The following is a 15,468-nucleotide window of genomic DNA, read 5'->3' on the forward strand; positions in this document are numbered from 1 at the left end:
CTATGATGATCTTATTCACCTCTACAAGACCTCCCCTCAGTTTCCTACCCTCTAAAGAAAAAAGTCCTAGCTTGTCCAACCTCTCCCTAGAACTCAGATCATTGAGTCCTGGCAACAACCATGTCCATTTCTTCTGCACTCTTTCCATTTTATAACATCCTTCCTATAACAAGGTGACCAAAACTGAACACAATACTGTAAATGCGACCTCACCAATGTCCTGTACAACTACAACATAACTTCCCAACTTCTATATTCAGTGCCCTGACTGATGAAGGCCAGTGTGCCAAAGCCTTCTTCACTGCCCTTTCTTCCTGTGACTCCAACTTCAGAGAACCGTGCACCTGAGGTCCCTCCCTTCCACTACACTCTTGAAGGGCCTATTATTCACCATGAAACTCCTACCTTGATTTGATTTTCAAAAATACAAGACCTCACACTCTATATTAAACTCCATTCGCCATGTCTGGGCTCACTTCCCCAGCTGATCAAGGTCCTGCTGCAATTTCTGATAACCTTCCTCACTGTCTACGATACTGCCTATTTTAGTGTCATCTGCAAACTTACTAATCATGCCTTGTACATTCTCATCCAAATCATTGGAATAGATAAGAAACAGCAATGCCGGAAGTGGGTACTACAGATGCTGGAGATTAGAGTCAAGATTAGAGTGGTGCTGAAAAAATACAGCAGGTCAGGCAGCATCTGTGGAATAGGAAAATCAACATTTCGGGCAAAAGCCCTTCATCGGGAATGAGAAAAGCATCATTCCTGTTGAAGGACTTTTGCCCAAAGCATCAATTTTCCTGTTCCGCGGATGCTCCCTTTCCTGCTGTGCTTTTCCAGCACCACTCTAACATTTAGTATGGCCAACCCATCTAACCTGCATATCTTTAGACAATGGGAGGAAAGCAAAGCACTTGGTGGAAATCCAAACAGACATAGGAAGAATGGCCATATGGAGTTTTCACATGGTCACCCAACACTCCATTAGAACCAGAGCCCCAGGAAAATTGATGTTTCAGGCAAAAGCCCGTCATCAGGCATCATCAGAATCAGGCTTTTGCCCGAAACGTAAATTTTCCTGCTCCTCGGATGCTGCCTGACCTGCTATGCTTTTCCAGCACCACTCGAACCTTGACTTTAATCTCCAGCGCCTGCAGTATTCACTTCTGCGATACTAAATTTTCCCTAGTGTCCAGGAATGTCCATGCTAGGTGGATTAACCATAGTAAATGTGGATTTTTGGGTTAGGATAGGAGTCTGAGTCTGGATGGGATGTTCTTCAGAGGGTAGGCAAGAAGGGGCTGATTGGCCTCTTTCCATGCTGTAAGGATTCTATGATTCTAAGTCAAGTGCTGTATTTCATTCTGGTCACCAAGAGCAGTTGTTAACGATGTTGTGAATAAACCCAGCCAACAAGATAACTAACTTTGGGATTCAAAATAAATGGATTAATAGTATGATGTTTTGAATTTTCTGCCCAACTAGGACTTATACTTGACAATTGCAGCTTTATCACAGAGGTTTTTGATCAATTGTCACCTCCAGAATATTGGTGCAATATTCAGCAATGGTCATCCCACTGAATATCAAGGGGAGACGATTTGATCATTGGTTGTTGGAAATTCTTATTATCAGGCCCTTTATGGCAAAAATGTTATTTATGACTTTCTTTTACAGTTGTTCATGAATACCTCTACTTTTGACCTTTTTATGATGGAATGTCTTTGATAAAGATGGTTGGGCCAAGGGTACAACACTGAGAAATTCCTCAGTGAACTTCTAAAGCTACAATTGCAAAGTGGAAAATGCAACGCTAACAACAGAACCTACTTTTTCTTTCCACTTCAACAGAAGGAATGTCATCTAGGTCTGTTTACAAAATGATGTCCACATCATTGTTCCTTTCTGTGCTCTGCACAGACTGTAATGATTATCAGGCTAAAATTATGTTTTCCTCCTGTTTCCAAAATAGAAGAAAGGAATCAAATTGTCTTTTTATCCATCAGGTTCTTGCTTCAGTGCTTAGAAGATCTAGATACTAGTCTTGCGGAGCTAAACTCCCGGCTGTTTGTAATTCGTGGACAACCTGCTGATGTCTTTCCCAGGCTTTTTAAGGCAAGTTCTTGTGAATCATATGCAATGTCTGTAAATAGTAAACACCTGTAAATTTACTGTAACTAAGCTTACCTCTAACTTGATATTTATTTTCAAAATGTTCCTTTGAAGTTCCAGAGTTTGCATTGTATTTACTTTGTAATTAATTTGCTATGATTCAAGTGATGATAGGTAAGAATTTGAAAAACTCTTTTAGTTAGCACATAACATACATTTTTCATAAACCAGTAAAGAGACTAGTGATGGTTTGTTTTTAGGGGAGAAAGTGAGGTCTGCAGATGCTGGAGATCAGAGATGGAAATGTGTTGCTGGAAAAGCGCAGCAGGTCAGGCAGCATCTAGGGAACAGCAGAATCGACGTTTCGGGCATTAGCCCTTCTTCATGGTTTGTTTTTAACCTGGTAGAAAAGTTTCCAAAAGGTTAAAATGAGCTTTTAGTATTAATTTTGGAAGATTGACTTTTCTGAGGCACCATTGCCAACCTCTGGTCTGAGATATCATTGGTATTTAAGTTGACTCATCCTCTGTTTGGGTCAATGTAGCCTCTCATTTTCAATATTTGCTTATATTGCTAGATCATTTTGACAGGGTTTGGCCACTAAATAGTTTGTCTTATCCTTTGATCACAAGATATGATTCTAACAAAATGTGAGATTCGAGTTCAAAAACCTGCCCATTTGGTGTTAAAAGTAGAGTCTGTAGTGTAGTTTCCAACTTGAAAATACTGTGGTTTCCTTTCAGGTAAACAACATTGGTAGTTATAATAGGATAATATGACAGCCAGTCGTCTGCCAATGGGCACAGCATCACCAATATTGTAGCAGTGATTGAACTAGGGATCAGAAGATTTGGATGTTTTCTCTCCTTGCTGACTAGAACTATAAAACAATGGTATCCTCTCTACCTTTGCAATGAAGATTGAAAAAAATCACTGAAGATTCTGTAGTTCAACAAGAAACCCAAGTGTGATGTATGTCGATACCGATCACCATGATATCAGTAATACCTGTATTACTCTTAATTATCATTGATTCCAATGGATATTGGATGAGGAATAAGTGCTTATGTATTTTTCCAATCTTTCCAGAGATAGGCTGAAGCATTTTGAGATAAAACAAGATACAAATTGTTCAATAACTTGACAACAGCCACTATTTGTAAAATAGTCAAGTCTTACTATCCAATAAACTACAATGACAAAAATAATATCCCATATAATCTTATCAGCAGGTTCACTTAACTTTACCCAAGGAGAATTTTAATTTTGACTTATCCTGGACTTAAGATGATCAAGTTTCTCAATTCAAGGAACTGGATTAATTCCACTAGTCACTAAATCTTACAATTGAGCAGTCATGATCCAGTTACTTAAGTGTCAAATTGCAAGGTATTGAACTTCAATTTTTGAGGGAAAATTTCTGTAAGATGATAGTTTATGATGTTCTAAAGATTCATTACTCTTAATCTAACAGGAATGGAATATTAACCGTTTGACATTCGAATATGATTCTGAGCCATTTGGTAAAGAACGCGATGCAGCCATCAAGAAGCTGGCTAGTGAAGCTGGTGTTGAGGTCATTGTCAAGATTTCACACACATTGTATGACCTAGATAAGTATGTACTCTGTTAAATATTTAAACTAATGTAGTGGTAGCGAATGCATGGCTCTGCTAAGTTAAAACTATCCAAAATATTGTAATGGAAATAAGGTGCAAGCAAGGTTCCTACAATTTTGAAATGTTCTATTTAAACACTGCAGTTAAAACACAAACAAAAGGAAGGGGAATTTAGAATAACTTAAATAGTAGAAAACTTAACTGAATACTCAAAACAGTAACTTGAATAATCAACTGTTCTAATATAGTAACATCCCATAAACCCACCCCCGATAAAAAGGTAAATTCAAACACAGATTCTTACAGGCAGGAAGCCACAACATCCAGAAAGATTTCAGAGAGAGAAAGTTAGTTAAGAATGATTTAGTGAAGCTTGCAATCCTTCGGGACTCCCAACATCTTGTGACTACTACAGCTTAAAAAAAACTACAAAACTCTGAACTGGGAGAACTGGCCACTCCCCTTCCATTGTTAAACTGTTTTCACTTTCTAGCCCTAGACTCTTTGGCACCTCTGCCATTACAACCTCCCTACAAAAAAAACCAGGACAAAATAACCTTTTTAAAGTGAAAGCTTTGTCACAAGTATAATTAGTATGGTTCAGTGCTATGCAATGATTCAAGTAATTAGAAGCTGAGATAAATACACTTCATTCACCAACAGATTTATTCTATCATCCAGTGTTCAATATCTGTAATCTTATCTTAGTATTTTTCATACTAGCATCCTTGGGTTGTCTCAAGTCAAAGAATAGCTTTTCTTCTTTCTTTCTTCCTCTGTTTCTGTAACATGCCAGTATCTTTCTCTTTTTCTAATCTTCACAGGATCTCAGATCTGTTAAAGTGCAGAAGAAGTTAGTTCAGCTCATCGTGTCTGCACTGGTTCTCTGAAAACTTTGTCTTTATGTTAATCCCCTGCCTCTTTCTTGTATGTTGTTTCTATTTACAGTAAATGCCCTTTTGAATGTCTCAATTGAACTTGCCTTCACCACCCTTCCAGGAAGCATGTTCTAGACCCTGACTACTCACTGAATGAAAAAGTTTTATTTCTCCCTTTATATTTGCAAAACACTTTAAAACTGTGCCTTTTAGTTTTCCATCCACTTATGAGTGGTAACAGTTTCCTCCATTTACTCTGCCCTCCCCCTCAATTTTGAAAACTTCTCGGATTTCCTCTTAGCCATTTCTCCAAGGAAATTAGTCCCAAATTCTCCAATGTTTCCTTATTACCAAAGTGTATCATCCCTGGATCTATTCTCATAAACCTCATCTGGACTCCTGCAGTGTCTCCAAATCATTCCATAGTGTGGCTCCCAGCACTGCAAAGTACTCTAGCTGAGTGTCTTCTATAAGTTCATTATAACCTACCTTTAATGTAATCGGTGCCCCAATGATATAGCCTAGAGGGCTGCATGCTTTATTAGCAGTACCTCCTACCTGTCCTACCACGTGTAATGATTATGTATATACACATTCTCCTGCACACCATTTTAGAATGGCATCTTTTATTTTACACTGTCTCGTCATGTTCTTTGTACCAAAATTGTATCACTTCACACTTCTCCACATTGAGTTTCATCTACCACCTATCTATCCATTTCACAAGGTGTCAATGTCATTTTGAAGTTACAATTCTCTCCAGCTCTGTGTCTGCAAACTTTGAACTCTGCACACTGTGATCTAGATCACATTTATAGATAGGAGAAGTGAGAATCCCAATACCAACTCCTGAGGAACTCCACTAAAAATATTCTTCCTTCCAAAAAATGTCCATTACTCTTTTTCTCATCCCCCAGCAATTCTGTCTCTTTTTGTTCCATAATCCATAACTGTCTTAAGTCTGTGTGGCTCTCTATCAAACAGTGCGTGTACCCTATATAATGGCTTTGCCCTCATCAAAACTCTCCTGCCTCTATATAAATCCCCTGTTTGATCACTAATTGGTCCTACTTTTCCCTTTCCCATCCTTTTACTATTGCTCTGCTTTTAGAAGTAGATAGAAGTCTTTGAGATTTTCTTTTGTTGTGTGCCAATTCTTTTTCATAACCCCTCCTAACTTCTCATATTTACTTTTCCAACATCTTTCTGGACCCAGCTAAAATTCCAAATTAACTCAAATCTGAGCAAAACACTTTTCAAACAAGATGGCCATAAAAAAAAATATGTTTTCTTTGACATGAGTTCAAGTAACCAAGACCAATAATTATCTGGAGCCATGTGCTTTCCAAGAAATGCCTTTTAAGGAAAACCTTTATATTGATCGTTTGTTTTTGAAACTATCAATCCAGGTGTCTCCATTACCTTAAACTCAAGTACGTAAACATTACTATATATGAAGCCATGATATTGATAAAGTCAGATTTTAGTGATTGTATCTTTCTGCTGTGGCCTGAAATCAAAATCTTTTTACAGTCTGTCATGCAGGCTTTCTGTTGGTAACTGCTTGTGGACCAGTTGGTAAAATGCTGGCAATATCATGAAGTAAAATATTAAGGTATATTAGGAAGAACCAAGACCTCGTCTTGTGTTTCTTCATCAGTCCAATTACCATCTTATTTGCCTTGATCCATAATTCCTTTTGTCATTTAGTATTTCCAACCTGAAAGTTTATCTCACAACTTCTAAGTTAACGTTTTAGCTCTCTGCAGATGTCACCTGACTGGCAGCTATTTCCATTTCTGTTGTTTGTGAAACCTACCAGGACTTTGCTGTCCCTTAGCTGTTGCCACCTTGTGTATACACTCTGTCAGAAGCTGGATTTGGGGACTTTTTTTTTAATTCACTTGTAGGATGTGGGTGTTTCTGGCTCAACCATTCTTTATACTGTTAAGTAAATAATAGGGAGCTGCTGCCTTGAACCTCTACAGTTCACATGCCACATGTTGACCCACAATGTTGTTGGGGACGGAATTCCAGGATTTGATTTGATTTATTCTTTTTGAATGTACCGAGTAAAAAATATTGTTTTACATGCTATCCAGACAAATCATACCTTACATGAGTACATCAGGGTAATAGAACAGAATGCAAAATATAGAATTACAGCTACAAAGAAGGCGCAGAGAAAGAACAACTCTAATGTGAGTCATACGTCTGATAACATCAGGAAGATGCTGTACTTGAATCTGCTGGTACATGTTATCAATTTTTTCTATCTTCTGCCTCATGGAAGAGGATGGGAGAGAGTATAATGGGGTGGGAGGGGTCTTTGATTATGTTGACTGTTTTCCTGAGGCAGCATGAAGTATAGACTTAGTCATTGGAAGGAAGGCTTGTTTGCATGATGGACTGAGCTGTGTTCACAACTCTCTGTAATTTCTAGTGGTCTTGGGCAGACCAATTGCCATGCCAGCTGTAATGCATCCGGATAGGACACTTTCTATGGTGCATCTATAAAAATTGATGAGTCATTGTCAACATGCCAAATTTCCTTAGCCTCTGACGAAGTAGAGGCATTGGAGCATTTTCTTGAATGTAGAGTCGACGTGGATGACCAGGACAGATTGTTGGTGATATTTACTCTTAAGAACTTGAAGCTCTTGACCATCTCCATCTCAGCACCACTGATAGAGATAGGTTGGCTCCTCCATCTGCTTCCTGAAGTTGATTTTTGATCCAGTGACAGTGAAGGAACCAGGATATATTTCCAAGTCAGTATGGTGAGTAGCTTAGAGGGGAACTTGCTGGTGATGATGTTCCCATGTATCTGCTGTTCTTCTAAATGGAAGTGGTTGTGGGTTTGGAAGGTGCTGTGTCATATTTTTGGTGAAATTCTGCAGTAAAGCTTGTAGATAGTAGCAGTAGTGTATACTGAGCATCAGTGGTGGAGAAAGTGGATGTTTGTGGAAGTGGTGTCAGTCGAGTGAACTGCTTTGTCCTGGATTAAGTCAAGCTTCCTGAGTGTTGTTGGAGCTGCATTCATCCAGGCAAGTGGGGAGTACTCCATTATGCTCCTGACTTTGCAATGTAAATGGTGGACAGACTTTGGGGAGTAGGGAGGTGAGTTACATGGTGCAGTGTTAATAACCTCAAGCCTGCTCTTGTCACCAAAATTTATAATTTAAACCTGTTGAGAGATATTATTACACACCTCTAGAGCTGCTAGGACTTGAATCTAGGCCTCCTGACTCAGGGACACCAATACATCATCACCAGACCCTAAAATGTTACGAAGTGGGCACCTAGATTTGAACCACCAGTATTTATATGTCGGGTCCAATTGAGTATTAACCTCCCAGGATGTTGGCAGTGGGGGTCAGGAGCTGAATGGTCCTGGTGGAATCCAAACTGAGTGTCAATGAGCAGGTTATTATTAAACAAGTGTTGAATGATAACGCTGTTGATAATAACTTCCATTAAGACTGATGGAGCTGTTGGTCTTGTCCAGGTTGGTCTTATCCTGCTTTTTGTATATTATACGTAACTGGACAATTTTCCACATTGTCGAGTAGTTGTCAGTATTGTAGCTGTATTGGAATAACTGGATATATTTTGGTACATTGAACATGAGGTTTCACACTTCAGACATCTTTCTCTACTTTTTAAAGTAGATGATGGCAAGAAGATCAGTTAATGAAATCTAAAATATTAAAATTTTTGTTTTCCAAATTCATTGTTTTCTCTCTTCCAGAATAATTGAGTTGAATGGAGGACAACCCCCACTAACATATAAACGATTCCAGACTCTAATCAGCCAGATGGACCCTCCAGAGCCACCAGTGGAAACTATTAGTGAGAGAAGTCTTGGAAAGTCCACAATATTGGTATTGGATGATCATAATGAGAAATATGGTGTTCCATCCTTGGAAGAGCTTGGTATGCATATTCATTATTTATTTGAGATAGAGCCTTTTTTTTTCTGTTTTGCCTTCTCTCATTTCCACCCCAGTAAAGCATTAACCTGCACCTTTGGATTGCTAGTTCAGTAATATTACTACTATGTTACCCTGCCTTTAGACTGATGCAGTAATTGGCTGAACAAAGGATATATTGTAGTGATATTGGAAAGTATATGACTAGTCATTTTCCATAGGGATATATGAAGATTCAACTATTCATCATTTTTTAGTAATGTCTCATAATGGTGTAGAGACCCACATATCCAGGTTTGGGATGATCCATAACTTAGTAATATTAGAGACAGAAGCAAAAAGTAAGAAATGTTGGTAATTTAACATAAAAATATTGGGATTACCATGAGATCACAGCTAAAGTATTACATGTTTGTATCTAACTCACCTGACTGACATTACATCTCAAATCTTAGAGTCAGATAACATGGAAACAGACCCTTCAGTCCAACTCGACTGTGCCAACCAGATATCCTAAACTGATCTAGTCCCATTTGCCAGCATTTGGCCCATATCCTTCTAAATCCTTCCTATTCATATACCCATCCAGATGCCTTTTAAATGTTACATTGCATCTGCCTCCACCACCTCTTCTGGCAGCTCATTCCATACACACCACCCCTTGCATTAAAATGTTGCCACTCAAGTCCCTTTTAAATCTTTCCCCTCTCACCTCAAACCTCTAGTTTTGGACTCCCCTATCCTGAACAAAAGACGTTGGCTACTCACCCTATCCCTGCCCTGCATGATTTTCTATACCTCAATAAAGTCACCCCTCAGCCTCTGATGTTTCAGGATAAAAAGGCCCCGTCTTTCCCAGCCTTTCCCTATTGCTCAGACCCTCCAAACCCTGCAACATCCTTGTAAATCTTATCTGAACCTTTTCTAGTTTAACAACATCTCTCCTATGAAGGGCAAACAGACTTGAAGTGCCCTCACCAATGTTCTGAACAGCTACAACATAACATCCCAACTCCTATCCTCAATGCACTGACCAATGAAGGCAAGCATGCCAAACACCTTCTTCACCACCCTGTCTGCCTGCAACTTCACTTTCAAGGAACTGTGCACCTGCACCCCAAGTCTCTTTGTTCAGCAACACTCTCCAAAGCCTTGCCATTAACTGTATAAGTCCGGCCATGGTCTACCTTAAAATGAACCATCTCACATTTATCTAAATTAAAGTCCATTCACCACTCCTCAGTCTATTGACCCATCTGATTAAGGTCCCATTATTAACCTCCATTACTGTCCACTACACCACCAATTTTGGTGTCATCTGTAAACTTACTAATCATACCTTCTATATTCACATCCAAATCATTTATATAAATGATGAAAAACTGTCTTTATGGCACACCGCTGGTCACAAGCACCCAGTCTAAAAAAAAAATTGTCTACCACCACCGTCTGTTTCCTGCATTCAAGTCAATTTTATGTCCAATTGTCTTGGCACCCCACCCCTAGATTCCATGAGATCCAATCTTTTTAACCAGTATACCATGCAGAACTTTGTCAAACACCTTGCTGAAATCCATACTGACAACATTTACCACTGTGCCTTCATTAATCTTCCATGTCACCTCTTCAAAAAGCTCAATCAAGTTGTAAGTCTCAATTTCTCACACACAGTCATGTGGACTATCCCTGAGCAGTCCTTGCCTTTCCAAATAAATGTAAATAGTCCTCAGAACACCCTCCAACAACTTACCAAGTACTGACATCCTGCTTACAGGTCTATAGTTTTCTGGCTTTTCCATACCACCTTTCTTAAATAAAGACAGCATGTTAGCCATCCTCCAGTCTTCTAGCACCTCACCCATGGCTGACGATATTACCATTATCTCTGCAATCTCTTCCCTTGCTTCCCACAACAGTTTAGAATGCACATGATGAAATTCTGGGGATTTATCTATCTTAATGCATTTTGTTCTGTAAAATAGACTTCAAGATATCACTATATTTTTCCCCCAAGTTCCCTAGCTTCCATGTCCATCTCCACAGTAAATACTGATGCAAAATATTTGTTTAATATCTCACCCATCTCCTGTGGTTCCATAGATAGACAGCCTTGTTAATCTTCAAGTGGCCCTATTCTCTCCATAGTTACTCTTTTTCCCTTAATGTGCTTATACAATATATTTGAATTCTCCTTATCCCTATTTACCAAAGCTATCTCATTTCCCCTTTTTGCTCTCCTGATCGTCATCTTGTGTATAACTCGTCCTGCCGATATGGTCCTCAAGAAATTCATTTGATCCCAGCTGTCTATACCTAACATATGCCCCCTTTTTCTTGACCAAAGTCTCAATTTCTCTTGTCATCCAACTTTCCCTACATCTACCAGCCTTGCCGTTTGCACTAACAGGAACATACTGTCTCTGAACTCTCATTATCTAATTTTTGAAGGGCTCCCCTTTGCCTGTGAGTAGTCTCCCCAATCAACTTTTGAAAGTCCTTGCATATTACCATCAAAATTGGCCCTACACCAATTTAGAGCTTTAACTTTTACATCAGTTCTATCCTTTTACATAACTATTTTAAAACTAATAGAATTATGATCACTTGCCACAAAGTGCTCTCTCACTGACACCTCAGTAACTTGCCCTAAGAGAAGGTCAAGTTTTGCTCCTTCTCTAATGGGTACATCCAAATATTGTACAAAAAGAAATTTCTTGTACACAGTTAACAAATTCCTCTCTGTCCAAGCCTGTAACACTATGGCAGTCCCAGTCCATGTTTGGAAAGTTAAAATCCCCTACAATTACAACTCTATTATTCTTACAGAAATGAGATCTCCTTACACATTTGCTTCTCAATTTTCCACTGACCATTTTGGGGGTCTACAGTACAATCCCCATAAGGTGATCATCCTTTTCTTATTTCTCAGGTCCACCATATGACTTCACTGTACATTCTCCTGGAAATATCTTCCCTAAGCACAACTCTAATCTTATCCTTAACCAAAAATGTCACTCACCCTACTGTGCAGAGGATGTAAAGGGTCTCCAGAGAGAATTAAATAGGTTAAATGAGTGGGCAAGGGTCTGACAGATGGAGTACAGTATTGGTAAATGTGAGGTATCCACTTTGAAAGTAAAAATAGTATGTCAGGTATTATTTAAATGGTGAAAGATTGCAGCATGCTGTTGTGCAGGAGGATTTACAAATGCTCATACATGAATCGCTAATAGTTGATTTGCAGGTGCAACAGGTAATCAGGAAGACAAATGGAATATTGGCTTTCATTGCTAGATGGATTGAATTTATGAGCAGCGACATTCTGCTGCAATTGTACAAGGTGTTGGTGAGGTCTCACCTCAAGTGTTGTGTGGCGTTCTGGTCTCCTTACTTGAGGAAGGACACACTGGCTTTGGAGGCAGTGCAGAGGAGGTTCACCAGGTTGATTTCAGGAATGAGGGGGTTACCCTGTGAGGAGAGGTTGAGCTGCCTGGGACTGTACTCACTAGAGGTTAGAAGAATCAGAAGGGATCTTATCGAAACATAAAAAATTATGAGAGGGATAGATAAGTTAGAGGCAGGCAAGTTGTTTCCGCTGGTGGGTAACACTAGGACTAGGAGACATGGCCTCATGATTAGGGGGAGTAGACTTAAGACAGAGATGAGGAGGAACTACTTTTACCAGAGTGCAGTGAATCTATGGAATTCTCTGCGGAAGGAAGCAGTAGAGGCAGCTTCATTAAATATATTCAAGACACTGTTGGATGGGTTTTTGCACAGTAGGGGAATTAAGGGTTATGGGGTGAATGTAAGTAGGAGGAGCTGAGACAATGATTTTAGTGAATAGTGGAGCAGGCCTGATGGGCCAAATATCCTACTCTTGCTTCTCTGACTATGATTGCCCTCGTTTCTCTCCTTCCGATAGCATCTATATTCTGGAACGTTAAACATTAATAGTGTGCAAGATTCTTTGAGTTTTAATATTTCATAAAGACTTGCATGTATGTATTAAAACTGTTCCACGTTAACTTATATAATTGACAATGTTAAATATTGTCCATCAATTTTCCTCCATTATAATAGCTCCTGAACCCTTTCAACTTTAATCTAGAGACTCTGCATTGATTTGCAAGGATTCAAGTTCAGATTTTCCTGTCCCCAATTTAGCAAAATATTCTTTTGCAGAAAGGTTGAGACCTTTGATTAGATTAGATTACTTACAGTGTGGAAACAGGTCCTTCGGCCCAACAAGTCCACACCGCCCTGCCGAAGCGCAACCCGCCCATACCCCTACCTTTACTCCTTACCTAACACTACGGGCAATTTAACATGGCCAATTCACCTGACCTGCACATCTTTGGACTGTGGGAGGAAACCGGAGCACCCGGAGGAAACCCACGCAGACAAGGGGAGAATGTGCAAACTCCACACAGTCAGTCGCCTGAGGCGGGAATTGAACCCGGGTCTCTGGCGCTGTGAGGCAGCAGTGCTAACCACTGTGCCACCGTGCCGTCCACTTTGCTCTCAATCCACCAACCCGTGCAGCCTCTGACTCATTGCCTGTCCAGTGATGTTGCTTCCTGTTTCTATTCTTCCTTCCTCTGGCCCTGCTGACAGCTACCACACTGTCTACCACCCACATGTGTTTTGAACACTGGCTGATTCCTAATTCATCACCTTCCAACTCATCTCACAGTAGGGGATGGGTAGGTGTCCAATCTGCACCCTGCCCACCATATGTAGATACTTTTAATCAGCCTGTTAAAACATATTTCTGGAACAGGTGGAACTCCAGAAGTAGGGGTACTTCCACTGTACCACAGGAGCCCTTCCCCAATTTGTTCCCCATCCATAGTTGGCCTTGAATTGACTCGATTGCTAAACCATGAGTGAATCAAAGGGTCTGGAAATGCATGTTGGCCCGGCAGAGCAAGGATAGCAGACTTCGTTTTTCCGAAAGACCATCACTGAGTCAGGTAGGGCTTTTTTTTAAAAAAACAATCCATAATCATGTCATTAATTTTGACCATGAAATCTACTTTATATTTCATACCTATTAATTGAATTCAAATTTCACTCGCTGCTTTTGTTGGAATTTGTACCCACATCCTTTAACATGGGCCTCTGATTTACTGGTCCATTGATCTATAGGACTAGAATACGAGAATTATGTTACATAGACTACTCTTGGGCATAAAGGATTGGGATCTTGGAAGCAAATTGTAGGGTGCATATATTATTTTTATCAGGATACAGCTTATAATTACTGATTGCAAGAGTTAACTTAGAAGTCGGAGTCAGCTAAATTGGTGGTGCATTCACTGAAATAAAAAGGTAAGGGTTGATTTGATTTATGTTTTCAGGGTTTTTGCAGAGAACAGGCAGAATACAGAGACAGAAACTACTTAATTTTCAGGTTGTAGGTTTGCTCGCTGAGCTGGTGGGTTTTTTCTCAGATGTTTCATCACCACACTAGGTAATATCATCAGTAAGCCTCTGATGAAGCTTTGGTGTTCTGTCCCATTTGCTATTTATGTGTCTTGGTTTATTGTGGTAGGTGATATCATTTCCAGTTCTGTTTCTGAGCAGTTGGTAAATCAGGTCCAAATCTACATGTTTGTTAGTGGAGTTCCAGTTTGAATGCCAGGCCTCTAGGAATTCCTGCGTGTGTCCTTGTTTAGCCTGTCCCAGGATGGATGTATTCACTCCAACTTGTGTCCCTTTTTGTATGTGCGTACAGATAGCAGTGATAGTTGGTCATGTCTTTTGGTGGCTAGTTAGTGCTGATGTATCCTGGTAGCTAGTTTCTTGCCCATTTGTCTGATGTAATGTTTGATGCAGTCCTTGCCGAGTATTTTGAAACTAACGTTTGCTCTGCTGGCTGTGGGTACGGGATCCTTTTAAATTCATCAGTAGCTGTTTTAGTGTGGTGATAGGTTTGTGTGCTACCATGATACCTAGTCGTCATCTCTGAAATGTCTTTGATGTATGGTATGATGGCTGGAGTTTCTGGGCATGTTGTGGCTTCCTTTTTAGGACTGTTGTACAGAATCAGCAGACTGCACTTATCGGGTAACCATTGTTCCTGAATATATTGTATTCTTTGGCTTCTCATAGTTCCTGGGTGCTGCAGTCTGTGGCTCGTTTAAATAATGTCCTCATGCAGCTCCACTTGTACATGTTGGGATGATTGCTCCTGTAGATAAGTATCTGGTCAGTGTGTGTGGCTTTTCTATAAATGCTGGTCTGCAGTTCTCCATTGGCTTTTTGTTCTACTGTGACATCCAAGAAGAGGAGTTGGTTGTTGTTCTTTTATTCATTTATAGAATTCCTTGAATCTATATAGTGTGGAAACAGACTATTAGGCTGAACAAGTCCACACTGACCCTCTGAAGAGTATCCCATCCAGACTCATTCCCCTACCCTATTACTCTATATTTCCCCTGACTAATGCATCTACTCTACACATCCCAGAACACTATGGGCAATTTAGCATGGCCAATTCACCTAACCTGCACATCTTTGGACAGTAGGAGGAAACTGGAGCACTCGGTGTACTCTTCCTCTTTGGTGGAACTTTATACAAGAAGCCAAGGAGAAACCCTTATAGAATGTATTCAGGAGCAACGGTTACCCGATAAGCGCAGTCTGCTGATTCCTGCACAGCAGACCTAAACGGAGACACAACATGCCCAGAGACTCCAGCAACCGTACCATATAAAGGCATTTGTGAGATGACAACTAGGCTACTCAACCCCTAGCCCAAAAACCTACCACACTGAAGCAGCTACTGATAATTTTAAGGGACCCCATACACACAGCCAGTAGAATGAATGTTATACATAAAATACTCTGCAAGGATTGCAACAAACTAGCAGGAAACTAGCCACCAGGATAAATGAGCACCAAGTAGCCACCAAA

The 15,468-nt window shown here is 40.0% G+C and overlaps 1 protein-coding gene across 1 annotated transcript in view; it reads left to right on the forward strand.

Moving 5' to 3' along the window:
- Nucleotides 1-15,468, forward strand: part of LOC122563330 (cryptochrome-1-like) — an 89,710-nt gene that overhangs the window by 12,570 nt on the left and 61,672 nt on the right. The window contains exons 2-4 of the mRNA XM_043717068.1: nucleotides 2,013-2,121; nucleotides 3,593-3,735; nucleotides 8,367-8,551. Coding sequence (XP_043573003.1) covers nucleotides 2,013-2,121; nucleotides 3,593-3,735; nucleotides 8,367-8,551 — 437 coding nt within the window. The remainder of the gene's footprint in view (nucleotides 1-2,012; nucleotides 2,122-3,592; nucleotides 3,736-8,366; nucleotides 8,552-15,468) is intronic.

Source organism: Chiloscyllium plagiosum, chromosome 26 (assembly GCF_004010195.1).
Source record: "Chiloscyllium plagiosum isolate BGI_BamShark_2017 chromosome 26, ASM401019v2, whole genome shotgun sequence".
Taxonomy (NCBI): Eukaryota; Metazoa; Chordata; class Chondrichthyes; order Orectolobiformes; family Hemiscylliidae; genus Chiloscyllium; species Chiloscyllium plagiosum.